Genomic DNA, 27,292 nt, shown 5'->3' with positions numbered 1-27,292 from the left:
GAAACAAACAAACAACTTAACTAAGGAAGACTGTAAAGATAATGCTGGTACGTAAATTATTCATGGCAAACCAAATTTACATATAATTGGCTTTTACTGGAAAGCATGGATACAGGACAATTATTCTAAAATCTAATGAAGACATTTTAGAGCAAATGAATCCTCAATGTATTTTCGAAGCATTTCATGGCTGGAAGCACTGGGTTGTGAGTTTTCTGGGCTGTATGGCCATGTTCCAGAAGCATTCTCTCCTGATGTTTCGCCTGCATCTATGGCAGGCACCCTAAGAGGTTGTGAGGTCTGTTGGAAACTAGCAAGTAGGGTGTATATATCTGTGGTATAATGTCCAAGGTGGGAGAAATAACTCTTGAAGGCCATTAAATGCTAATCAGGGTGGGCAGTTGAAACATTGACACCTACCTCAACAGACAAGAGTTCTTTCTCTCACCCTGGACATTCCACAGATATATAAAACCCATTTTCCTAGTTTCCAACATATCTCACAACCTCTGAGGATGCCTGCCATAGATGCGGGTGAAACGTCAGGAGAGAATGCATCTGGAACATGGCCATACAGCCTGGAAAACTCACAACAACCCAAATGAATCCTCATTTAATCTGTGAGACATTGTGAAAGGTTTATTAATTGATTTAACTTTGATGGTTTCTTATACATTGTATTGAACTGATGGTTTAAGCTCAGGAGGCCCCCTGGTGGTGCAGCGGGTTTAACCACTGAGCTGCTGAACTTGCTGACCAAAAGGTTGGTGGTTTGAATCCAGGGAGCTGGGTGAGCTCCCTCTGTCAGCCCCAGCTTCTGGCAACCTAGCAGTTCGAAAGCATGCAAATGTGTGTAAATCAATAGGTTCCGCTTCTGTGGGGAGGTAATGGTGCTCCATTCAGTCATGCTGGCCATTTGACCTTGCAGGTATCTATGGGCAACGCTGGCTCTTTGGCTTAAAAATGGAGCACCACCCACCCAGAATCGGACATGACTAGACAATGTCAAGGGGAAACCTTTACCTTTAAGCTCAGAGGCCAGAAACAGATTTGAAGAAGATGTCATCTTGCGCTGCATATTTCCATTTTTAATCCCAAAGTAGCCAGCAAATATAGAAATATACACACACAGAAAGAGAGAAAGCTTAATATTCTCAGGACCTCTTTTTCCTGGCACACATCAACTGCTTAATTTTCTTTTCAGGACTCTCTTTTTTAATGTGGTACAAGAAAATAAAACCCAAATGTGACTTCCTTCCTTCCTCTGGTTAAGATATTTAACAGGATGTCGTCTCCTCCTCTTCCATAAAATGTAACACTTTATCATTGAACATCACATTATATTGGCATGGAGTAGTACATGTGACGTTGTGCTGGAGACGATTAATTCCCCCTATTTGGCAGGATTTTCAGGGCAAAGGTGTGGCCTCATTAGGAAGCCTGCCTGCCACCTGCTTGTTCTGCCGCTTGACTCAGAAGCAGAGAACTTGGTCTCCTGTGGCTTTCGCCTGACGTCTTTCAACAGCACAAAAGAGACAACCATCGTTTAATTATCAGTATGGTTTCACCGTCTCAGCTGCACTACGGAGCAAGCATCTCAGTAATGCAAATGTAGACATTAGAGCCCGGTGCAAAATGTCTGCTGCGGCAATGCTGTTCTTGATGTTATGGATGGCATATGGTGCCGTCTGGGTAGGTGTTAACTCAAGCCAGCTCCTGTCAGTGAATCTTATTAATTAGATTTTCTGTTTGCTTGTTTGTCTCTGTGTAAACAGAAGGAGGCGAACCTGTTAAGTTTATCCAGAGAGCATTGATTCAAGGGCAGTCTTTCTATTACACTGGACCGAAAGCTAAGTAGGAAATTAAACTATGAGCATTAACTTTTTGAAATACCCTATTATCATAAATATTTTCTAGCACTGTTGTTCTCAACCTTCCTAATGCCACAACCCCTTAATACAGTTCCTCATGTTGTGGTGACCCCCAACCATAACATTATTTTCATTGCTACTTCATAATTGTAATTTTGCTACTGTTATGAATCGTAATGTAAATATCTGATATGCAGGATGTATTTTCATTCACTGGACCAAATTCGGCACAAATACCCAATACGCCCAAATTTGAATACTGATGGGGTTGGGTGTGTGTGATTTTGTCATTTGGGAGTTGCAGTTGCTGGGATTTATAGTTCACCTACAATCAAAGAGCATTCTGAACTCCACCAATGACGGAATTGAACCAAACTTGGTACAGAGAACTTCCCCGTGACCAACAGAAAATACGGGAAGGGTTTGGTGGGCGTTGACTTTGAGTTCTGTAGTTCACCTACATCCAGGGAGCACTTTGGACTCAAACAATGATGAATCTGGACCAAACTTGACACAAATACTCAAATGTGCCCAAATATGAACAATGGTGGAATTTGGGGAAAATAGACTTGACATTGGAAGTTGTAGTTTCTGAGATTTATAGTTCACCTACAATCAAAGAGCATTCTGAACCCCACCAACAATAGAAATGGGGCAAACTTCCCATACTGAACCTCCATGACCAACAGAAAATACTGTGTTTTCTGATGGTCTTTGAGGACCCCTCTGACACCCCTTTGCGACCCCCTCCTGGGATCCCGACCTCCAGATTGAGAAACACTGTTCTAACAAGTTGATAGATAGAGGGTACACAATGCAAAAAGTCAACATAACTGCTAAAATGCAATGTTATTTGGAAGCATTAGTATTTGATAGGCAATCAAGATTCAACAGAAGTAGACATTATCTTTACAGAGCTGCCACCCATTTCATTGTATGTCTTACATTTCTAAACGTGCCTCTAATAATCCCCAATAATGTCTAACAAAAAATTCTTTTGTGCGATCTGTCACTTGAACATCAGCGATTCAATGAAAACCACAAAGACAGAAAGAGTTTCCCACAAATTAGAGGTATAATCATGTTATATCATTAAGAGCTTGCCATGGTTCTTGGTTATAAGTGCTACGCTTGAAATCACTTAGTATACATTAAATCCACTTTATATAGATTACACTTAAAGTGATTTTTATTTCCTTAATGTGTAGCTTTCCCCCTTCCTTTATCTATAGGTTACCCTTTCTCTGATTAAAATAATTACAGGTATTTTTAACTCTACTTTAAAAATAAACATGGCAGTAAACAGCTTAAAACAATCTAATATATATCTAAAGGCAGGAGAGAACTATAGTAACATGAGTATAGATAATTCTGCAGTGCCTTACAGCAAGCCATATAATTTTAATATGGAAAGATCCACTGACATACTGCAATATTTTAAAATTATTTTAAAGGAACATGATTTAGAAAACGTGCTCAAAACAGGGATATTAGAAATGTTTTACAATAAAATCCAAGATATCAGTAGAGAAATAAAACCTTTCTTTGCCATGTTCAAAAGCGTTGGTGAACAGCCAGGTTTCAGCTTGGTACCAAATGAAGCCAAGTGCCAGTGAGGGTCCCCAGGAAGAGGATTTCCCACAATACAGTGTAAAATGCAAAGATCAGAAGCAGTCTTTCTGTATCTTTAGATTTCCTGTTTTACAGCAATCTAACCAATAATAGCAGTTTGGTTAAAAATACTACCTGCATTGACATGATGTTTTGGACCTGTAAGTGAAAGGGATACCTGCTGTTCAGTGTGGGCACAGTCACATTGGAGGCGAACAAAGGGTACAGTGTAGAATTCATCACCATTTTAACTGTCACAGCTCAATGCTATGCGATTGTGGGAGTTGTAATTTTATAAATTATTTAGCCTTCTCTGCTAAAGAGTGCTGATATCTTGTCAAAATACATATCTCAAGCCAGATTTCTGTCAACTGAAGTCTAAAACATCTGGATGACCAAAGTTTCGGAACCAGTTATTGTAATCTTTGCTAGTTAAGTTAATTCATTCAATTTACCTTGATTAACTTGAGTACCTTCAGGTTTGTTTTGTCCCCATACATTTCATTATTACTATTTATATATATATATCCGTATCACTTATAAGGAAGTTGCTTTAACCTCTCGTTTGATCGTAAAACTGAATTACTGTGTCGCAAAATGATGCATGTCTAAAAAGTATGTCACCAACATAAAATGTTTGGAAAGCTTTCCTCTATATCAGTGGTTCTCAACCTGTGGGTCCCCAGATATTTTGGCCTTCAACTCCCAGAAATCCTAACAGCTGATAAACTGGCTGGGATTTCTGGGAGTTATAGGCCAAAACACCTGGGGACCCACAGGTTGAGAACCACTTCTCTATATCCTGAAACACAGCATTGCGCTGGAAGTTGACCATACACTTAGAAGGAACTACAAGGGCTTTTTAAATTCAAATAGTCCTGACTTTTGCAATGGTTCTGCATCCCTAAATTCAGCAAATGTGGACTATAATTTGAATTACTCCTGACGTAAATTGCAAAGAAACAAAGCCCTGTATTCAGAAGCTCAACCTGGAAGGCATATGTACTTTTGGAATAAGCAGGTGAACAAACATGACCTGAGGAAATGCCTTTTACATACTTCTCCAAAAATAAATACATGTACTAAAATGTATTCACCAAATCTGTAAAGTTAAGTGTTTGTTTACTATTTTTCTATTGTTTGCCATTAGCTTTCTGAGCCTTTAATAGTAGTCACAATATTTGGGTTTCTGTTAAATTGTCTAACATAAAATCTGAAATGCGAAGCTAAATCCTACTCTATGTTGCAATCAAAACCTGGAGCTAGGCTACCTCCAGAACAAAAGTATGCGACCATGTTCAAATTCTACCTAATTTAGAAATCTGTTAACATTCTAAATCATCAAAACCTTCATCATTTCTCTACTGATAATTTATTTTTGCCTCTTAGGTAAAAGTATGGATGAAATTAAGAAACTGCTGTTGCTGGTCTTGGGTTGTGCTGTACAGGTAAGTTTACTCCTAAATACTACTTGACTTACATTTATAGTATTATTAGCAGAATAATCTAATTATTTTAGTATAAGTGTCCCACCAAAGAGAGCCAACAATCCATGATAATACACAGAGCTGTTCGTATTATACTGTTGTGGATACATAGGTGACTGTGGAACCCTATTGTGTTCTTCCATCGGTTTCCAGTTGGAAGGTGGTCCCGGTCACGCCTTCCTCATGGCACATTTCTTCCTTTTGTCCTCCATTTGTGCCTCTTCAAATTCCACAGCACAGCTGATCACAGCTATGTGCTCTATGCCATGAATTGGTGACATTTATGTGATTGTAGGGCAGGGCAGAGACTATTTCATTCTGGAATAATTTCCCATTGTGATCAGATGACCTTTCAGTATGTGATGTTTTCCACCTCCTGTTGGACCTACCACTTGCCAACTGTTTTCTATGTTGTTGACTTGTCACTAGTTTTTACTATTTTTAAAACTTCAATTAAATCAACCATTTTCAATTGTTAAAATGTTCTTAATTGGTTTAATGGCATTTTGGGGTTATTATAAATTACTTTCAGAATTTTAGTGGAAACTGAAATAAAAATGTTCTTAAATTACCTACTTGCTCTTTTCCCCTTTTCGATGTAAACCTCATTGTCGTTGCACTCGAGATCTTTGGAATCCTTTAAAATAATTGCAGTGTTAATGGCTAATAAACATTTATAGAAGTGATGTGTATCCTTTTGTCCTTTTTGTAGTGTGAAAGGAAGGAAGAGTACATCGGAAGGATAAAACAGCTTGATATTGAAACTCAGGCTTCGATTGTCTCACACATTCAAGAGGTAAGAATATCTAGTCCTTAAGCTTATTCTCACATACTAAGGTCTCACTGGATTTTGATTACTGGCATCTCAAGAAATGTTTCTGGATTGGTGATTAAAGATATATGTATTTCACTGTTATTAGAGAACAATTCTACTACTACTCTGGTGATTAAGTAGTGCTGAGTTCTGAATGTTCTTGGGTCATTAAAATGTCCCTGAGAAATAAAATATAACAACAACACTTTATTTGTGTTCTGCCCTATCTCTGAGGGGACTCAGGGCAGATTCCAGCATATACAGACATACAGACACAAAGCAAACATTCAATGCCTCAAAACAATGAAACACAGATACACAGATAAAGGTAAAGGCTTCCCCTTCATCTCCAGCTTTGGGGTCTTGCTCATCTCCATTTCTAAGCCGAAGAGCGTGTGTTGTCCGTAGACACCTCCTAGATCATGTAGGACAGGATGAGCTCCCATGTTAGCCCAGCTTCTGCCAACCTAGCAGTTTGAAAACATGCAACTGTGAGTAGATTATAGGTACTGCCTCGGCAGAAAGGTAAACAGTCATGCTGACCACATGACTTAGGAGTTGTCTATGGACAGCACAGGCTCTTTGGCTTAGAAATGTAGCTGAGCACCATTCCCAGAGCCAGAGATAAGCACCACTCCTCAGGACCGGAAGGGAAACCCTTTACCTTTATCTGTGTGTGTTGTTTCTAGGCATTGAATATTTGCCTTGTGTTTGCTAGAATCCAACATGAGTCCTCTCAGGGAGAATGTAAATAAAGTATTTATTTATTTTATTATTTATCTTCTTTTAAAAACTGAATATCTTGAACCATCTCTAAGAGAGTTCTGAGCATTTTGAAACCTTGTAATTGAACTTTTTTATCACTGTTATATCTAATTATTATGTTTCAGATTAGAGCTGTACATTTGCTGAGTAGAGATGTAAATCTACTTAATTATTTCTGTCATGAAAGAATGAAGAGTTTCCCCTCAAGTCTTCTTATAGTTGAACAAAATATGATGTGCTTTTTTCATTTTTTTACAATTGGAAATGTTTAATGAAAATTTAGTTTGCACACAAATAGTTTTTGTACAGAATGAACAACTTTGTGCAAAGTCAATGTATTTTGCGGTGGCGCAGCAGGTTAAACTGCTAAGCTGCAGAACTTGCTGACCAGAAGGGCAGCAGTTTGAATCTGCGGGATGGGGTGAGCTCCTGTTGTTGGCCCCAGCTTTTGCTAACCTAGCAGTTCGAAACATGCAAATCTGAGTAATACTACTACTAATAATAATTATTTATTTATATTCTGCTCTATCTCCCCAAGGGAGATAAATTTTCACAATGTGAAAAATCTTGTGACAATTGATTAATTTTTTGGCAAGATGTCATGATTTGTTGATACATCCTTCTTCACGGATGAGAAAAGTTACAAGTATTCCTTTGTGGTTGATAGTAAAACAAGGATACAGTGTCAAATGCTTGATTACAGCTGAACTTTCCACCTCCAATTTATTGGTTGTGAAAAGTTGGAATTGAATCTGTTAGTTACCATTGTGCTTTTAGACAATTTAAAATGTTTTCTCAACTATCAAGGCTGAAATCAATATGAAGACCAATGTCAGGTTGAGGAAGAAAAAATGACAAAGCAATATAAAGAAAGCCCAAGTAGTCTAACTGTTTGGTGCAGATAGTACTTTAGTCCATGCAAAGGTTGCTATGGAAGGCTCTTGGAATGTGTTTATCTTCTTTGCCTGCAACCTTAGACTTAATGAAAAAAGTCCTTTTAAGTTCAATGGGACTAAAAACATTTGGATGAAGTCATCAAATATATAAATTAAAAGCATTATCAGTCCAAAAATGTACTCTTCAGACAAATCCTGAAAAAAAGAAACATTTATTTTGTCATTATTAAGTGGCATCTCAATCTGTCAACAAACTAATCTTTCCAGTTTTTGTGTTTTTCTTGTTGCTTTTAGGTAACACATAACCAGGAGAATGTATTTGACCTGCAGTGGCTGGAGCTGCCAGATGTGGCCCCTGAAGAACTGGACTCCTTGTCCAGAAGCATGGTTTTCCACCTAAAGAGGCTGATTGACGAGAGAGATGAGTGCACAGAAGTACGGTCAATGTGATTTCTATCATCTCTTTAATATGATTTACTTCATACGATGTATCACCTTGCAATTGTCTGCTGACCTTTGACCACATATAGATTTCCTTTATGTGTCAGCTGGAAGGATAGATATATAGCTTTAATTTGAATTTGCTCTGTTCTAAATGAACAACAAAAGAAGAAGTAGTACCTGTCTTTGCATTTGTATTAAGCCAAGAAGTCAGGCTGGCTGGGAAACTTTGATAGATCTGTTTCCAAATAACAACATTTTCACATTTCTTGGTTTCAGAGGGCTCACTCTCTTGCATCTGAGTTTTGGGCTATTTGAGAATTGCAGGTGGAAATCCATATTTTTTAGTTCTTTCCCAGGTAAAATGTGCCTTGGAAAATGTTATTTAGGATTAATGAGCATATCTGAGAGGAAAGGCCTGATTTCAATCTATCTGGAAGTTTTTGCATGTTGGTGTATACTAAAATATGACATCAACCAACACAACAGCTGAAAATGATGCCACCTGCAATTCTATCACCTTCTTCTTTGTAATCTGTAGGTCCCCTTGAAATTACTTACCTACTCAACTCATCCCAACCTCCATTCCCTTTCTGTGCTCTCAGAATGGAAGCATTTTCTATTTAGACATTAGTACCCTTTCAAACTCTTTCTTTTTCCTTACCAAATAATTTCAGTGTAGTGTCTAGCATTTTTTAAAGATTTTAAGAGCAAGGGGATATGTGACTGAGATGTGCTAAACACTGGTTTTCACAATTTCTCACTTCCCTACAGTGTTCTTCTCCCCAGTTCCAGCACTTTTCTCCCTCCCTGGGTTCACTTCTGGTATGGCATTTCACCAGAAGGAAAAACAGTTTTTTAAAAAGGTTGTGGAGATGTGTGCTGAAAGGCGACTATAGAGCAGACATGGGCAAACTTTGGCCCTCCAGGTGTTTTGGACTTCAACTCCCACAATTCCTAACAGCCTCAGGCCCCTTCCTTTCCCCCCTCAGTTGCTTAAGCTTAAGTGGGTCAAGGGAAAAAGGAAAGGGCCTAAGGCTGTTAGGAATTGTGAGAGCGGAAGTCCAAAACACCGGGAGGGCCGAAGTTTGCTCATGCCTCTCATAGAGTTTGTTGTTCTTATGTGCCATCAAGTAATTTCTGAATTATGGTGACCCTAGGATGAAGCAGTTGTGGGGTTTTCTTGGCAATATTTGTTCAGAAGATATTTTCTGTTGCCTTCCTCAAAGACTGAGAGAGTGGGACTTACTCAGGGTCATCCAGTGGGTTTCCATGGCAGAATGGGGACTTGAACCCTCTTCTCACAAAGTCTTTTTCCAATCCTCAAACCACTATTCCACACTGGGTTTCAGAAGTAGACTCTTCTCCACCTACTAAATCCATGTTTGAAATGGATTTGCATTTGAGGAAGCCAGTCTGTGTTGCAGTCATATATAGTTACATAGCCTTATTGTAAAGGAGTGGTTCCCAACCTTTTTTTTTTACCAGGGACCACTTTGACTTGGGACCACTTGACCAGAGACCACTTTGACCAGGGATCACTCTCCAACATTAGTACCAAAAGGGTTATGAATCAGGTTTTGGTCAACTTTAGATTTGATTTGGTTATTTGGGGTGTTGATTCAGACAATTTCATTCGATAGACCACATCAGCTCTAATTTCTGATACAGAACATATGCCATCCATTAGTCACCATCTCCTCGCTCACAGAAACTGTATTTAATATTTTAGAGCTGATTTGATAGTAGTAATCTTTCATGGGTAGTTAGCCTCTTCACTCCCAACATCTTCATTGCCTCGATCCTATAAGAGGGTTTTGTGAGACCAGTTGCTCCCATTGCTGTGTGGTTTTGAGGCAACTGTATAGTAATGGTGAAGGCCGCAAACCATATTTTTGTTCTTGCGGAGCACTGGTGGTCCACAGACCACAAGTTGGGAACTACTGCTGTAACGGGGTGAGGAGAATCCTTTGCACTCCTAGCATCACGTATACCGTCAAGTATGGAAGAGCAAAGAGCAGAAAAGAGACAATGAGAATTCAATCTGGCTTCTGTACTCTTCCATGTGTGTGGACCATGCTGAGAGACAACAGTGTAGGCTGTTTACGAGAAAGTCATCAGCTATGTCATTATATTTATGTTAATAAAAGTGGAAGTGTGTTCAGAGTAAAGCCATTAATGAAAATAACATGAAAAATAATCTTGAGGTACATTGGCAAAGTACTGCTATATGCAATGGCCTTTTAAGAGCATATCCACACAAGTCTATTCCAAGATTATCTTTCATGCTGTTTTCATTAAAAGCTGTAGTTTTCAGTAATAAAAATGACCTTAGAAGGAAGCATCATATATTTTAGTAACTGAGCCAGAATTATGGAAAGAAAATATGCACGTTCATTTCCAAAGATTTCAGATTAAGATAAGAGTCTCCAGCCTGGGAGAAAATCAAGCATAGCTCTCAAATTCTTTAGAAAGTCTTCGCAAGAAGCATTTGAAGATTTTACAAAACGCATGCATGTAAATTGCTACAATTTTAGAATTGGAATGTGTAGTCTTTCTTGCATGGCAGGGGATGGCCCTTGCAGTCTCAACTCAATGATCCATTATTTTTGATAATAGCACATTATCACCATCCCCCATATTGCCTGCATGCACCACATGCTGACATAATTACACACATGAATGATCATTAGACATGACATTTTACGCCCAGATTCTGTTCAATTTGATGTTCAGATATCCTGCCTTTATGTGAACTCTGTTCTGTTTGAATTATTCCTAAAAGGGTTAACAATAAGGACCTATGCTTATGTGTGCTTTTCCCTTCCTTTATGGATATGAGAAAGATAGTGTTACTTTCCTGCTGGGTTGGAGTCCACACACCTCTTTTTCTTGAAAATAAGTGTTGATTTCAAAATATTGGTCTCAATGTATGTATCACAAATTATGAGCTCTTTTCAAATGGAAATAATCATCCAATAATAATAATAATAATAATAATAATAATGTATTGCCGAAAGCTTTCATGGCTGGAATCACTGGGTTGTTGTAGGTCTTTCGAGCTATATGGCCATTTTTTAGAAGCATTCTCTCCTGACTTTTCACCTACATCTGTGGCAAGCATTCTCAGAGGTTGTGAGGTTGTGAGGACCTCACAACCTCTGAGGATGCTTTATTTATTTTATTTGGGGGTTCTTTTACCCCGCCCTTCTCACCCCGAAGGGGACTCAGGGCGGCTTACAGAAGCAAGGCACAACTCGATGCCTGCAGTACAGAACAATCAAGACACAAAAATTACATAATTACATCACACTAGTTCATGCATTATATCAATAAAATCAATAAAATCAATAAAACCAATACAAACCCAATTCCTCTCTTACATGGTCGGCGATCGCTAACTCATAGTTCTAATTTTCCGATCCACTTCATCAATCCTGTTGGTCTTATTCGCCTGATTGTCTTATTTAATTGCCAGATTGCCCAAAGGCCTGGTCCCATAACCACGTCTTCACCCTCCTCCTGAAGGAGAGGAGGGATGATGATTCCCTGATTTCCCCGGGGAGTGAGTTCCACAGGTGAGGGGCTACCACTGAGAAAGCCCTGCTCCTCGTCCCCACCAGCCTCACTTGTGACAGTGGTGGGGTCGAGAGCAGGGCCTCCCCAGATGATCTTAGATTTCGTGGTGGGACGTAGAGGGAGATACGTTCGGACAGATACACTGGACTGGAACCGTACAGGGTTTTGTAGGTTAAAACCAGCACCTTGAATTGTGCTCGGAACTGAACCGGCAGCCAGTGGAGCTGACATAACAGGGGGGGTGGTATGCTTGCCATAGATGCAGGCAAAATGTCAGGAGAGAATGGTTCTAAAACATGGCCATATATCCCAAAAAACCTACAACAACCCGATGATGATGATGATGATAAATTTTATTTGTTGCCCACCTTTCTTCCAGCTTGAGGCGGAGCATAATACAGGCAAAAACATATCAACATAAAATACAAATAATAAAATGCATATATTACAACATATTATTATAAACACATATACCAAAACACATAGTACAAAAATAGAAATAAACTAGTAATAGATTTAAAAAATTTAAATTAACAGTTCAAAATTGACTGAGTACATGTAATAGTGATGAAAAAATCTTATTCCTTATGCTCTTGCTATCTTTGTTTTGCTTTTCAGCCCTCTAGTCCTGGGACAGAAGTTTAAACATCTGTCTCCTTAGGGCAGAAACCTGCCTAAGCATGTTGGTATTACTAAACACGCATGTTAAATAACCTACTGTGTTAGATTTTTTGGTCCATATTATATGACTATAATTTATGTAACTTCATTATGTGCTTGTATTATTAAATTTTCCATGCCGAGATCTTATCAGATAGCAAGATTGCAAGTCTGAGATTATTTTATAACTAGTCATAGAAGGATGGGATATATTCTTCATGTATGACATTTCTTTTTGGATTTGTTGTTGTTTGTTTCTAGCTTGTTGTTGATCTCACCCAGGAGAGAGATTACCTCCAATCGCAACAGCCTCCAAGCCCTCTGAAAACATCAAGCCCAACCTCTTCCCCAAACCCAGCCAGCCGCCTCTCCAATGAGGACAAACAGCATCTGTCTGTGGAGCTTGCAGACACAAAGGCTAAACTAAGGAGGATCAGGCAGGAGCTGTAAGTACTGACACTAAGCCATCGCTAGAGAACTGTTGCCTCTTAGTGTCCTCCACTAATAGAGAGCTGCTTTCAGAGTGCACTGCTTTTAGCTTCAATACATTGATCTGTACTGGCAGCCCTACCTTTGGACATGTTCCAGAATACAGTTAATTTCTCAAGCCTTTTTTCCTAATAAAAAACAAAATATGGAGCTTGAGTATACATCCCTTTCGAGCTCTCCTTCTCCCTCCCACCCGCTTCCATTTTTAAAGATTGTTTCTGGCTTCTACTTTAATTTTTCTCTCTGTATATTATTAAAATGTGTTTAGAGAAGTGAACAGAATATAGATACCTAATTTTATGTATTGATGAGCATAACATAACAGTTAAACTATAATAATAAAAATAATAAAAATAATAATACTTTATTTGTACCCCACTACCATCTCCCCAAGGGACTCGGTGCGGCTTACATGAAGCCGAGCCCACAATACAACAGTAAAAACAAAAAAACAATAGCAACAGTAATACAAACAATAAATAAAACTCATAAACAGAAAATAGCAATAAACATTTACAATAACACAACAATGTTTAAAAACCTATGGCAGGGCCAAATGTACTAATTAAAAATTGAAAAAATAATGCTGGGCATGACCAGGTGACATAACCAGGATAGAAATTTTGGAGAGGGATAGAACGTGCAGACAATCCTCGATCACTAATAAAGTGCGTTTAGGGACATACTGCTGGGAGTTTCCTTATTCTGGGAAGGCACACTGGAACAACCAAGTTTTCAGGCTCCTCCTAAAGACTGCCAGCGTTGGAGTATGTCTGATGTCCCTGGGTAGTGAGTTCCATAGTCTAGGGGCCACCACCGAGAACTGTTGAAACTGCTGACCTAAAAGTTGGCAGTTCGAAGCTGTGGGTCAGGGTGACCTCCCACTGTTAGCCCTAGCTCCTGCCAAAAACATGCAAATGTGAGTAGATCAATAGGTGCCAATTCAGCAGGAAGATAATGAAGGCACCCATGCATCCATGCCAGAAACACAACCAGAGGTGTCTATGGACAACAAGCTCCTCAGCTTGGAAATGGAACAAGATCACCCCCAACAGCCAGAGCTGAGCACTGCCTCCAGAAAGCCGGAGATGAAGGGGAAGCCTTTACCTTTGTTCTTTGTATGTTATCTGTTTATGTTGTAATCCGCTCTGAGTCTCCTCGGGGGAATTATAAAGTGAATTATTATTATTATTATTATTATTATTATTATTATTATGTGAAAAGTCTGATATGAATGATTGGACCCTGAGTTTGTGATTATCTGGATATTGCAAATTGGACATCCACTCCTCGCTTCATATGGGGAAGTTAGGCACTGAGTCACAGAGAGGATTGGAGACAAGAAGTGGACATAATTGTGCTTCCTTCTTACGTCCTCAAGACATTGGTGGGTGGTGGATAAACATTTCTTTTAACCATATCTCTCAGCGGATAAGACCATACCAATGGAGCTGTTGCCAAAAGCAGCATCTCCGTGTCAAATCATCATTCTCTTCTTCTATAACAAGTATGGGCAAGCTTTGCCCTTCAAGTGTTTTGGACTTCAACTCCCACAATTCCTACCAGCTGGAAGTTTGCCCATGCCTGCCATGTATATAGTGTTGTTCAACCTGTGTTGTGATGTCATCAGGTGCTTTCCCATTCCTTGTAGTAGTACTCCATAACTGCTTCCATGTTAGGGAGATGCATATCTTTACTCATTGTGCAGTTGCTTTCCTACATGCAGTTTTAGGGAAGCTTTATTGTATTTATACCCCCACCTTTCTGAACCCTGTGGGCGACTAAAGGCAATTAACATATATAGGCAACAATTTGATGCCAAAAACACACATAATAAAACATTTACATTAAAACAATAATTAAAACATATAAAACCTTAAAACCACTTATTTAAAATCATGCAATCCAAAATCGTAGTCCATGGCCGTTCCAATTTGTCATTGCACTATTCCATCTTTTCGCTCTGCTAAATTACTCACTGAATGCTTGGAGGCACATCCATGGCTTTAGTCTTTTCCTAAAGGTCAGGAGGGAAGGGGCTGATCTAATTTCACCTGGGAGGGAGTTCTATAGACAAGGGGCCACCACTGAGAAGGCCCTGTCTCTTGTCACCACCAACCACACCTTCAAATGAGGCGGGATCAAGAGCAGGGTCTCCCCAGAAGATCTTAACTTCCTTGCTGTCTCATAGAAGGAGATATGTATGGATAGGTATACTGGGCTGGAACCATTTAGGGCTTTATAGGCTAAAGCCAGCACTTCAAATTGTGCTCTGTAGCAGACTAGCAACCAGTGGAGCTGACATAACAAGGGAGTAATATAGCATCGGCACCCCATTTGTGAGTTTGGAGCTCTGTAAATCTCTTTTAAAAGTGGCGCATTACTGTTGTACAACTAGCAAGAAGAGGCGTTTCTATTCATGTTGGCCTGTGACAGTGGGTTATTACTGAAGAAAACATTTTCTGTGTTTCCTTTAATTTATTTCTTGATGTATCGTAAATGGCATTTTCAGCTTGTCCTAATGTTTAAAGTCGTTCTATGTTTTAATTACATTTTATTCATTTTTTAATTTTGTGGTGCTATGACTCATTTTTGGAAGAAAGATGGGATCTAAATTTGGCCACACTACTTTCTTTGATATTGTCTTGTTTTTCTATTTTAATTTATCTTTTTTATTTGTTCTCATTTTTCAGTTACAGCTTCAGTTCAGTTTTCATTTACTTATACTTCATTGTGTGACAGTTTTGAATACTTTCTGTTGTTCCTGTTTGCCAGTGGAGGGTAGCTAACTAAGCTAGTATCATGCCTATGCGTTATCAAGGAGTAACTTGTAAAATCGTGGAATGCAACTTTTTGCCATGTAATAGTTTTTGATTTATGCTAAATTAATAACTTGAAAATGTGTAAATATGCAACGTAAGTGTGTGCATGTACATATCTCTGTATGTGTGTGAGAGAGTTTCTGAAACCATCAGCGTAGAATGGATGGATAAATAAATAAAGGTATAGATAGCCGAGAGAGAGTGAGAGAGAGAGGATTGAAGGCTTCAGAAACTGTCTTAATAACTTTAATCCAACCTCTTTGAAATTTGCAGGGAAGAAAAATCAGAGCAACTTGTTGATACAAGACATGAAGTCGATCAGTTAGTCTTGGAATTGCAGAAGATAAAGCAAGAGGTAAGAGTATGATGATGGAGAGCTATTACATTAAGGTATAATTTACCATTTTAGAACATTTTACTTAGAATGCATGCGTGCCTATATGAGTGTATGTATGTATTATTTATATAAATTCAGTTTCTTAAGAAGTAACTAGAAACTAAGGGAGGCACGGTAGCACAGTGGGTTAAACCACCAGCTTCAGAAAAGACTTGCTGAACAGAAGGTGGGTAGTTCAAAGCCACAGGTCGGGGTGAGCTCCTGCTGTTAGCCCTAGCTTTTTGCCTACCTAGCAGTTTGAAAACAAAATGGGAGTAGATCAATAGGTACCACTTTGGCGAGGAGGAAAAAGGTGCCCATGCAGACATGCTGGCAAAATGATCAGGTAGGTGTCCACGGACAACGGAAAATGGAACAAGAGCACCTCTCCATGGCCGGAGTTGGACACAGCCTCCAAAAATGCCACAGATGAAAAGGGGGAAGCCTTTACCTCTGTGTATGGAGAATATGTCCATTTACTGTATGTCTTTGATGTTAATTGTATAGCATTGAATGTTTGCCATATGTGTGTTCTGTAATCCACTCTGAGTCCCCTCAAGGAGATAAGAGTGGAATATAAATAAAATGTATTATATTATTATTATTATTATTATTATTATTATTATTATTATTAAGCCATATGTGAAGTATAAGACTGGGTGGAACTTTAGTATGGTTCAGCCAAGATTCAATTATGTTACTAAAAGGAACAAAAAGAAAGAAAGAGTGTGGAATATTGGCAACTCTTTGATCCAGCTCTTTTGCTCATCCATTTCAGCATTTCAACCTGCACTTTCTTGTTTCATAGAAACCATGAAATCGTTACTGAGCTTGGTACTAGAATATTTCAATAGGTCAGGACTCTAGAATTTGCTCCTGCACTGGTTGCTAAACAGTTATTGCTCTGCATAAATAACTCACTGACATGCCAAGGCTTGTTGGGAATTTTAACTTTCCATTATGAAATTGAATGCTCATTCAGACTGACATCACTGTGAGTTCATACACCTTCTTCTCTTTTGTACGATAGCTTTTTACTAAAATGCAACAAAGTGGCTTAGGTATTGTTTTTGTTTGTGTTATTTCTTGCTATCAATGCATACATTCATCGGTAAATTATTTTTAAAAGTTGCTGTTTGTTCTTATTTCTTCTCAGAACATAAATCTCATGGCAGATGCTCGCTCTGCTCGAGCCTACAGAGACGAATTGGATTCCTTAAGAGAAAAAGCAAACAGAGTAGAGAGACTAGAGATGGAGCTGGTCCGGTGTAAGGAGAAGCTGCATGATGTGGATTTCTACAAAGCACGCATGGAGGCAAGTCGAGGGAAGGGCTGGGACTCCAGTAACGCTATCACTATTTTCACTGTAGTACAGGCATGAGCAAACTTTGGCCCTCCAGGTATTTTGGACTTCAACTCCCACAATTCCTAACAGCCTTCGACCCTTTCCTTACGGAAAGGGTCTGAGGCTGTTAGGAATTGTGGGTGTTGAAGTCCAAAACACCTGGAGGCCAAAGTTTGCCCATGCCTGCTTTAGTGGAGCAACATTTCCATTATATAAGTGAAGAATGATTTTTCAAAAGGGCATCATAATGTCTTATTGATATTGAATGGGTGTGCAGGTGTACTCATTATAACAGCAGGCAGTGTTTGTATTGCACCACAGCCTTCACTTAATTTAGAAGCTATTCCATAATTGCTTAGTGATTTTGTTTCATTTCATACAATGACTACAATTGTATAATGTATAAACACCGAACAGAATTTTTGACTTTTGTCCTGGAACTCCAAAGGTGATCTCTGAAGTCCATTTCAGAACTGCTTAGTGATCGAGAGGTCTTTTTCAAAACTAGGAATTACTTCAAAAGAGACCTGTTTGAGCCTAAAACAGGACTTCCATGAGGAAATTGCCCCTAAATTCCCTAGAGGTGCAAGTTGACTTTTTAAATTATAACATTTTAAAAAATTGAAGTAGAGAAGCTGCAGTAGTGCATGAGATAGGAAACCACTTCTGGCGGAGATAGGATCTGTTTGGGTAATTGCCCACCCTTGTTTGGATAGAGATGTCATAGCTAAATACCAGACCAGAAATTGTAACGATTCCTTACTGTCAGTTGTGCCCTTTCCTTGAAAAACAGCTGTTAGGAAGGTCTACCAGTAAATACCATTTCAGGAGATGGTTTGTCTTCTCTGTAAGCTGTAGTTCTAAAGACAACCCCAATTGATGGCTCCCCATCTGCTCCTTTATATCAGTTTTAAGCATCCAGAAGATCTATGGAGGAGACAATAGGACAAGTTTACTTTCAGAGCTTGGAAATGTCACTTTTTGACGAAGTGTTCCAGAATGACCATTCTTGGACTTATTATCCAAAATTATAACATTTCCATTTTCTGGTTACAAGTTTTTAAAAATTCACTGTAATAGACAAGAAACATGTCCACCCAAAACACTAAGCTAGAATGGCTGGCTATTTTGACTTATCAGTAATAAGGCATCCTGTTTTATTGCTTCTGCTTGGCTCATTCTTTAAGTGGGAGGAGCTAAGAGACGCAGAGCTTGGAAAACTACTTTTTAAAAGGAGTTCATTCCTGATACAGTGTTTTGAAAATTAGCTCATTCCTACTGCTGAATCTGATGCTAAGAAGATAGCTCATTATATTATTTGTTGCACTGCTCATTTCTTTTCCATTACACACTGTTATTCTCTTGAGGGGGGAAAGCCCTAAGGCAGTGGTTCTCAACCTATGCGTCCCCAGGTGTTTTGGTCTACAACTCCCAGAAATCCCAGCCAGTTACCAGCTGTTGGGATTTCTGGGATTTAAAGGCCAAAACACCTGGGGGTCCACAGGTTGACAACCACTGTCCTAAGGAATAAATTGAAAGAGAGAATGGTGCAAAACTGGAACAGAATGAGCCAATTTTTTTTCTAATAACGCCCCAAAAGACTTGGTTCACTAGTGAATTACTTTCGTAAACATTATGCTATTTTGGGAATTTAACTTCTCTGTGTCCTTGTTAACCAAAACGTTATAGGTATTGTTTATGATTCCCTACATCTGATATTTACTGGACAGAATAGGATTGGAGAACCATTATATCCAAAAGCAGATTTATTATTATAATATTATTTGGATATTTTTATATCCAAAAACAGATGTCTTGCTTGCCTTTTCTCTGATTCCCCCGGGTCTGTCAGCTTCACAGCATGGTTGCAATATCAAACTTTTGAGAAGAAGGTAAAACCAGGAATCTGTATTCCGATGTAGCACTAAGGTTTTCTGCCAGATACATTTCTGGTTACTTGAACCACTTCCTTTTTGCTGCAGGAGCTCAGCATGAATGATCAGATAAACACAAACTAACATTCTGTTTAATGTGTTATCGAAGGCTTTCATGGCCTGAATCACTGGGTTGTTGTGAGTTTTCCGGGCTGTATGGCCATGTTCCAGAAACATTCTCTCCTGAAGTTTCGCCCACATCTGTGGCAGGCATCCTCAGAGATTGCCTGCCATAGATATGGGTGAAACATCTGGAGATAATGTTTCTGGAACATGGTCATACAGCACGGAAAACTCACAGCAACCCATTCTGTTTATTACTTATAGCCCAAAATCCCTAGTAGTAAAAGAGCTATTTTATTGTCTGTTTAATGTGAATGTACCAACTTAGTTTTTGAAATACTGCAAAATTTCTAGGGACCCTTCTTGCCTGTAGAATGGGGTTGAGCAAATGAAGAGGGCCTGGGGGATTGCAGGCACCCCATTTTTCATACTTCTGGCTCTTCCAGAAGAGTAAAGAAGAAATAACTGGAAGGTCACATGTGGTTTTCTAAAAGTGTAGTTTTCCAACAAAATTAGAAAAGAAAAATGCTCCCCCTGCTGGCCTCTGGAGGTGTGATTATTGATTTTGTACATCGAAGATTGGAGGTTGGCATCAAGGAGGGTCCCAAGGGCTCCATAGGTGACTTTCACTAAACATCATAATCGGTGGTATCTTGTGGCTGAGTATGATTGCCTTCCAAGAGTAGAGTCTTTGTGATGGGTCCGCAAACAATTGTAGAGACCTATCCTGGATCCACATGGTCTTTCGCAGTGAGGACATATTTCCAGATGGAAGGCAGTCATGATGAGAGTTTGCTTGACTCACCTTCTTCTGCAGCAATATGGCCACTTTTCTTGTGGGAGAATATGATGCTCACATCCCAAAGGAGCTAGTTTATCTGAAAACAGTATTTATGCTTTAATATATTAACATTGCTTTCCTTTCAAAGTTACTTCGTTTTAAAGAGAAAATGGAGCACTGTTTTAATAAGATTAACTTTGCACAGAACAGCAAGGTGCATGCAGTCTCTTGCTTGCCCTGCTGTGGAATCCCACTGAGTTTGCTACTCCAACAATGCGGAAAACAGCAGCATTAATATATTTCTTCCAAGGAGGGTATTCCAGCCCGTTATAAATCTTTCTCCACATTCCTCTCCTTTGAGTGCTTTGCTGCTCCTGGAGACTTGGTTCTTGCAGAAACTGAGGAAGTGAGGAGTCTCCTTCACAAAATAGCAGTCCTAGAATCACCGGAAGCAAACCATGGAAAGTGAAGTGGAATAAAAGTGAACAGGGATATTCAGCGTTCAAAATCATGCCCGTTGATTCCCCTTAACCCTCCCCTGCTGGGATCTAAAACAAAACAGTTCCCACCTAGAAGCAAAGAAAGTTAATGTGCATAAGCAATTGCAATTAATTGTTTTTCTTTGTTGATTGGAGAAGATAATAAACCTTCATGCCTATATTGTTTGTCTTTCTACTTATTTCACACCAATATGATTCTCATCTGAGCCTCTTATGGAGTCAGTGCCATAGGGAATATTTTCAGTAAGAGTTTCATTTGATCATAAAGATTTCACTGAGTGATTTTATCAATATGTTTTGTTCACAAAGAAAGAAAACTTGCAATGGGATTACCAGGTTCTCTGCAGTAAATGACACAGAGAAAGATAAATAGTAGAGCATTGCCTGTCACAAAACAGAAAATATGGGAACAGCTGCACTTATTTCTGTTGTGTAGTTTTCTGAGGCATTGTGATTTGAACAGCTAAACTTTGATCAGCAAGTAGGTTCTTGTGGGTTTTTTCGGGCTATAGGGCCATGTTCTAGAGGCGTTGGAGTCTCAACAGCTCCTTGTGCTGGGAGACTTCAACGTCCATGCCGAGGCGACCCTCACAGGTGCGGCTCAGGACTTCATGTCTGCCATGGCAACCATGGGGCTGTCCCAACAAATATCTGGCCCCACCCACTGCGCTGGACACACATTGGATTTGGTTTTCTGCCAGGGATGGGAACAGGGTGGCGGTGTGGAGGAGTTGTCCATCTCTCCGTTGCCATGGACCGACCACTTCCTGATTAGATTTAGGCTCACTGCGCCCCCTAACCTCTGCAAAGGTGGAGGACCTATTAAGATGGTCCGCCCCAGGAGGCTGATGGATCCGAATGGATTCCTGAAGGCTCTTGGGGATTTTCCCGCCACCTCGGTAGGTGACCATGTCGAAGCCTTGGTGGCTCTCTGGAATGGGGAGATGGCCAGGGCTATTGACATGATTGCTCCGGAATGTCCCCTCTCAAGTAGCCGAGCTAAACCAGCCCCTTGGTTTACTGAGGAGCTGGCAGTGATGAAGCGAAGGAAGAGGGAACTAGAGCGCGTGTGGCGTTCGGATCCGAACGAGTCAAATCGAGCACGGTTTGTGTCCTTTCTTAGGGCATATGCCGCGGCAATAAAGGCCGCAAAGAAAACTTTCTTTGCGACCACTATTGCGTCTGCAAAGAACCGTCCGGCGGAGTTGTTTCGGATTGTCAGAGGTCTTTTAACTCCCACCACTGCAGGGTGGGAGCCCTGACAATCCGGTCGCGCGCTGTGAAGCATTTGCTCGGTTCTTTGCAGACAAAGTCGCCTTGATCCGTTCTGGGCTGGACGCTGCGTTAAATGCAGTCTCCGAGGATGTAACAAGAGCACCTGCTTGTCCCATTTTGATGGATTCTTTTCAGTTTGTGAAACCCGAGGATGTGGACATGATACTTGGAGGAATGAGGCCCACCACGTCCATCCTAGACCCCTGCCCATCCTGGCTTCTGAGGGAGGCCAGAGGGGGATTGGCTGAGTGGGTAACAGTGGTGGTGAATGCCTCCCTTCGGGAAGGCAAGATTCCAGCGAGCCTAAAACAGGCTATCATAAAGCCGCTGTTGAAGAAACCATCACTGGACCCCACTAAATTGGACAACTTTTGGCCTGTTTCCAATCTCCCCTTCTTGGGCAAAGTCATGGAAAGCGTGGTGGCCTCACAACTCCAGGTATTCTTGAGAGACACGGATTATCTGGATCCGGCACAGTCTGGTTTCAGACCGGGACATGGTACCGAGACGGTCTTGGTCGCCTTAGTGGATGATCTGCGCCGGGAGCTAGACAGGGGGAGTGTGTCCCTGTTGGTGCTCCTGGACCTCTCAGCGGCCTTCGATACTGTCGACCACGGTATCCTTCTGGGGCGCCTTGCGGAAATGGGCCTTGGGGGCACTGCTTTGCAGTGGCTCCAGTCATTTCTGGAGGGCCGCACCCAGAAGGTGTTATTGGGGGACTCCTGTTCCGTACCACAACCTTTGACTTGTGGGGTGCCACAGGGTTCCATACTGTCCCCCATGCTGTTTAATATCTACATGAAGCCGCTGGGTGAGATCATCCGGAGTTTCGGGGTGCGGTGTCATCTGTACGCAGATGATGTCCAACTCTGTCACTCCTTTCCACCTGCTACTAAGGAGGCTGTCGAGGTCCTGAACCGGTGCCTGGCCGCTGTAACGGTCTGGATGAGGGCGAACAAACTGAAATTAAATCCAGACAAGACAGAGGTACTCCTGGTCAGTCGCAAGGCCGAACGGGGTATAGGGTTACAGCCTGTGCTGGACGGGGTCGCACTCCCCTTGAAGGCGCAGGTTCGCAGCTTGGGTGTGACCCTGGACTCATCGTTGAGCCTGGACCCCCAGGTTTCAGCGGTGACCAGGGGAGCATTTGCACAGCTCAGGCTCGTGCGCCAGCTGCGCCCGTATCTCGGGAAGTCTGACTTGGCCACGGTGGTACACACTCTTGTCACATCCCGCCTTGACTACTGCAACACTCTCTACGTGGGGCTGCCCTTGAAGACGGCCCGGAAGCTTCAGCTGGTTCAGCGCGCGGCAGCCATGTTACTAACTGGAGCGGGTGGCAGGGAGCACACAACGCCCTTGTTGTCCCAGCTCCACTGGCTGCCGATTTGCTACCGGACCCAATTCAAGGTGCTGGTTTTGGCCTACAAAGCCCTAAACGGTTCCGGCCCAAAATACCTTTCGGACCGCATCTTGGCCTACGAGCCCACGAGGACCTTGAGATCGTCTGGGGAGGCCCTTCTCTCGATCCCGCCTGCCTCACAGGCACGGCTGGCGGGGACGAGGGAGAGGGCCTTCTCGGTGGTGGCCCCCCGGCTGTGGAACACTCTCCCTGCAGACATCAGACAGGCGCCCTCCCTCTTGTCCTTTCGAAAAAGCCTTAAGACATGGCTGTTCGAGAGGGCATTTAATTAAGTGCTACGACAATGTGGTAAAGAAGACTGGAACGGAACAAGGAATATGAGCCTGGTTATGATTCCACTATGAGACGAAGCGGATTTTTAGTGTAGTATGTAGTTGTTGTATAGTTTATATGTTGTTGAAGTTGGCTTCTTTGTAATTGTCTTGTATGTGTATTGTACACCGCCATGAGTCGCCCTAATGGGCTGAGAATGGCGGTTAATAAGTGCATCAAATAAATAAATAAATAAATTTCTCCTGACGTTTTGCCTGCATCTATGGCAAGCATCCTCAGAGGTAGTGAGGTCAGCAAGTTTAGCTGTTCAAAAAAGTAGTGATTTTTTATTTATTTATCTTTTTTGCTGCCATTTTGGCACTGCTTAACCTTTTGCTTGATCGCTGTGGTTGAGATAATGCTTGAAATGGTTGGTCAAACACTTGGCATGGTGTGTACTACCTTAATGCCTCTGTAACCATGCAACATTAGTTATGCAAACAAAGAACACTTGAGAGTAAAAGCGTACATTGGACTGTTTTGAACAGCACAATAAACCATAACTTTCCATGATGTGAGTGGGCTTTCAGTGAACCTTAGGTTTCCGTTCTCCTTATTCCCTATTCTCTTGGAAGGCTCTCTGAAGTTTGTCCCATCACAGCAAAACCTACTGGTCCACTAATATGTACTATTTAAGACTTCATCTCCTTAATGCTATAAGAAACAATGCTAAAACTCTAATCCTGGGATACTTGATGGCCAGAATCCAAAGGACTGGGTCCTTTGCTCTGCTGTTTTGGGGAGCCATTAGTGTTTTTCATGGGAGACAGGAAGAAAACGAGGGAGGGAGGGAGAAAGAAAGAAGGAGGGAAGGAAGGATAGGATGGTAAGAGAGATGAGGAAGGATAGGATGGTGAGAGAGAAGGGTTTGTATCTGGTCCCCGGGCCTGGGTTTACCCATACCTGTCATAATCCATACCCCAATGGGTTGTGATCCTAACAGGTCATTGTCTAATCCAATCCCCAATAATGTTTATGCTCAGTCTTTTGTTCACTGAACTAAAGACACCATCTTTAGCTCTCCATCTCTCACCCTGTAAGATAGCTAAAGAAACCCATTATCTACTGAGTTTTGTGGCTTGGTGAGGACCTGAGTAAGGTCCACTAGACTAGTTGTGGCTTGCTTCCAAACACATTGATATAAAACTGTACTGTGAAGATAAAACGAATATATTCTTCAGGCATTATGTGGGACAACTATTTCTCCATAGCAGAGTGTTCAGTTGAGATGCTCTAAACTCAGCCTGACCTTGAAAATATACTGTAAGCCTGTGGGGAGGAGAATATAAATTTCAGGAGGAAAAACAAGCAGCAAATTCCTTCCCTTCCTCATTGTATTGTCTTAATTTTTCTCATAGGAAAAAGGGAGGGGGGTGTTGATATTCTTCCATTCTTATCAAGGTTGCCAGTTGTCATTAGCATGCTGTTTCCTGCCCAGTTGTAGCTTTAAAACAATCACTTTGCTAACTCATTGCCCTGCAAGGTGTGTTATTTGTCTTAATGCAAGTTCCACTTCAAAAATGCCGTATTTTGGTGACCTACTAAGTGTGCTGTTTATATTAATCTAATATTAAACTGTTAGATACTGAAAAGGTATTTGAAACTATAATGTACTCACCTTGATTTTTATACATTTTTAAATCTGAAGGAACTTAGGGAAGACAATATCATATTAATTGAAACCAAGACAATGCTAGAAGAACAGTTGATGATTTCAAGAGCCCGTGGTGACAAGTTACATGAACTTGAAAAAGAAAACTTGCAGCTGAAATCAAAACTTCACGACATAGAACTGGTATGGTTTGGTGTCTTTAATCAATGGGGATTGATTATATATTAAGGTGGCGGAATAACTCCTGTTATGCCTTAGCAGAAGATAAGCTCTCTTTGGAACCCAACTAGCATGGTCAAGAATTTATGGGAACTTCAGTCCAAAAATCTAGAGTACTGATAGCAGACAAGTTAATTTGTGTGTATCTTATTCCTGTATATTATACAGAAATTCAAAGGCTGAGATTTGTTAATAAGTTGATACTAGGGTAAGATTTCTTTCACCTATGAGATTTTCCTCATCTATCAAGTTTTGTTCTTTCTAGATCAGTGTTTCTCAACATGGGAGTTGGGACCCCTGGGGGGGGGTCATGAGGGGGTGTCAGAGAGGTCACCAAAGACCATCAGAAAACACATGTTTTCTGTTGGTCATGGGGGTTCTGTGTGGGAAGTTTGGCCTAATTCTATCATTGGTGGAGTTCAGAATACTCTTTGATTGTAGGTGAACTAAAAATCCCAGAAACTACAATTCCCAAATGTCAAGGTCTATTTTCCCCAAACTCCACCAGTGTTCACATTTGGCCATAATGAGTATTCATACCAAATTTGGTTTAGATCCATCATTGTTGAGTCCACAGTGCTCTCTGGAGGTAGGTAAACTACAACACCAAAACTCAAGGTCAATGCTTACCAAACCCTTCCAGTATTTTCTATTGGTCATGGGAATTCTGTGTGGGAGTTTGGTTCAATTCCATCATTGGTGGAGTTGCTCTTTGATTGTAGCTGAACTATAAATCCCAGAAGCTACGACTCTCAAATGACAAAATCAATCCTCCCCAACCCCACCAGTATTCAGATTCGGATGTATCGGGTATTTGTGCCAAATATCATCCAGCGAATGAAAATACATCCTGCATATCGGATATTTACATTACAATTCATAACAGTAGCAAAATAACAGTTATGAAGTAGCAATGAAAATAATTTTATGGTTAGGGGTCACCAGAACATGAGGAACTGTATTAAGGAGTCGCAGCATTAGGAAGGTTGAGAAACACTGTTCTAGATGGATTATCTTTTTGTTTGAAATGCAGAAGTTAAATACAATTTTCTAAAAATTCTATTTCAACAAAAAATGTAAGCTTAAACTCTAATTATTTAGGGCAAAGCATCAAACTTGTTTTGGGTTGGTAACCTTGATAGTTTAAACACCATTGTCTTTCCCTGAGGTATCTTGTGAGCTACATTTAGGTCCTTAATGAATAATAAACCAGCTTTCCCATTTTGCATGTCACCACCTTAGGACAGAGATACAGACAAAAAGAGAATTGAAGAGCTGCTGGAAGAGAATATGGTGCTGGAGATTGCACAGAAACAAAGCATGAATGAGTCAGTTCACTTGGGCAGAGAACTGGAGCAGCTGTCAAAGAGCACCGATCTCTCAGACAGTAAGTGACACCGAGTGGTTTGTCATTCTTAGAATAACGCCACTTCTCTGGTCAGTTTGATTTTTTTACTTGCAAAAAACCCCCACAACAACAATATAAAAAGGTTTCTATAATAAACATGTTGTTGTTGTGTACCTTCAAGTTGTTTCAGACATATGATTGCTGTAAAGTGAACTTATCGTAGATTTGTTTTAGGTCTCAGAGGAGGTTCGATTTTGCACATACCTCAGGTTGAGAGAATATGACTTGCCCAAGGTCACCCAGTGGGTTTCCATACAGGGATTCAAATCCTGGTCTCCAGAGATGTAGTCCAATGCTGAAACTACTACAGTAATTATTTATTAATTGGAATCTTTTTCTCAATGATGAATCTCATTTGGCTTATGTCCTCAGAAAAGGGCTTGCAGTTTTGTAGGTAGCCAGGCACAAACCTTTTGTGCATGATTTATAAAGCAGATAGTTTTAGGTGAAGAATTCAGACTTAAATGCGGAGAATGCATATTCTGTTTATCTCCAGAGCTTTTCACTTTTTTAATATGGTGGTGACCTAGTGAACTGATGTATACATAATGCCGACTCTTCTAAAAATCACAGTAAGGAAACAGAGGAAGTCATCAGCACCAATACTGA

General features: G+C 40.6%; 1 protein-coding gene across 2 annotated transcripts in view; it reads left to right on the top strand.

The window, feature by feature from the left end:
* CCDC88C (coiled-coil domain containing 88C) overlaps positions 1-27,292 on the top strand; it is a 126,918-nt gene that overhangs the window by 66,609 nt on the left and 33,017 nt on the right. For both annotated transcript variants that reach the window (XM_060756674.2, XM_060756682.2), the window contains exons 5-12: positions 4,872-4,930; positions 5,682-5,765; positions 7,739-7,879; positions 12,386-12,570; positions 15,709-15,790; positions 16,968-17,126; positions 25,093-25,239; positions 26,518-26,662. In XM_060756674.2, the coding sequence (XP_060612657.2) occupies positions 4,872-4,930; positions 5,682-5,765; positions 7,739-7,879; positions 12,386-12,570; positions 15,709-15,790; positions 16,968-17,126; positions 25,093-25,239; positions 26,518-26,662 (1,002 nt within the window). The remainder of the gene's footprint in view (positions 1-4,871; positions 4,931-5,681; positions 5,766-7,738; positions 7,880-12,385; positions 12,571-15,708; positions 15,791-16,967; positions 17,127-25,092; positions 25,240-26,517; positions 26,663-27,292) is intronic.

Source organism: Anolis sagrei, chromosome 1 (genome assembly GCF_037176765.1).
Source record: "Anolis sagrei isolate rAnoSag1 chromosome 1, rAnoSag1.mat, whole genome shotgun sequence".
In the NCBI taxonomy this organism is placed as follows: Eukaryota; Metazoa; Chordata; class Lepidosauria; order Squamata; family Dactyloidae; genus Anolis; species Anolis sagrei.
This window is presented reverse-complemented; position numbering and strand designations above follow the sequence as displayed.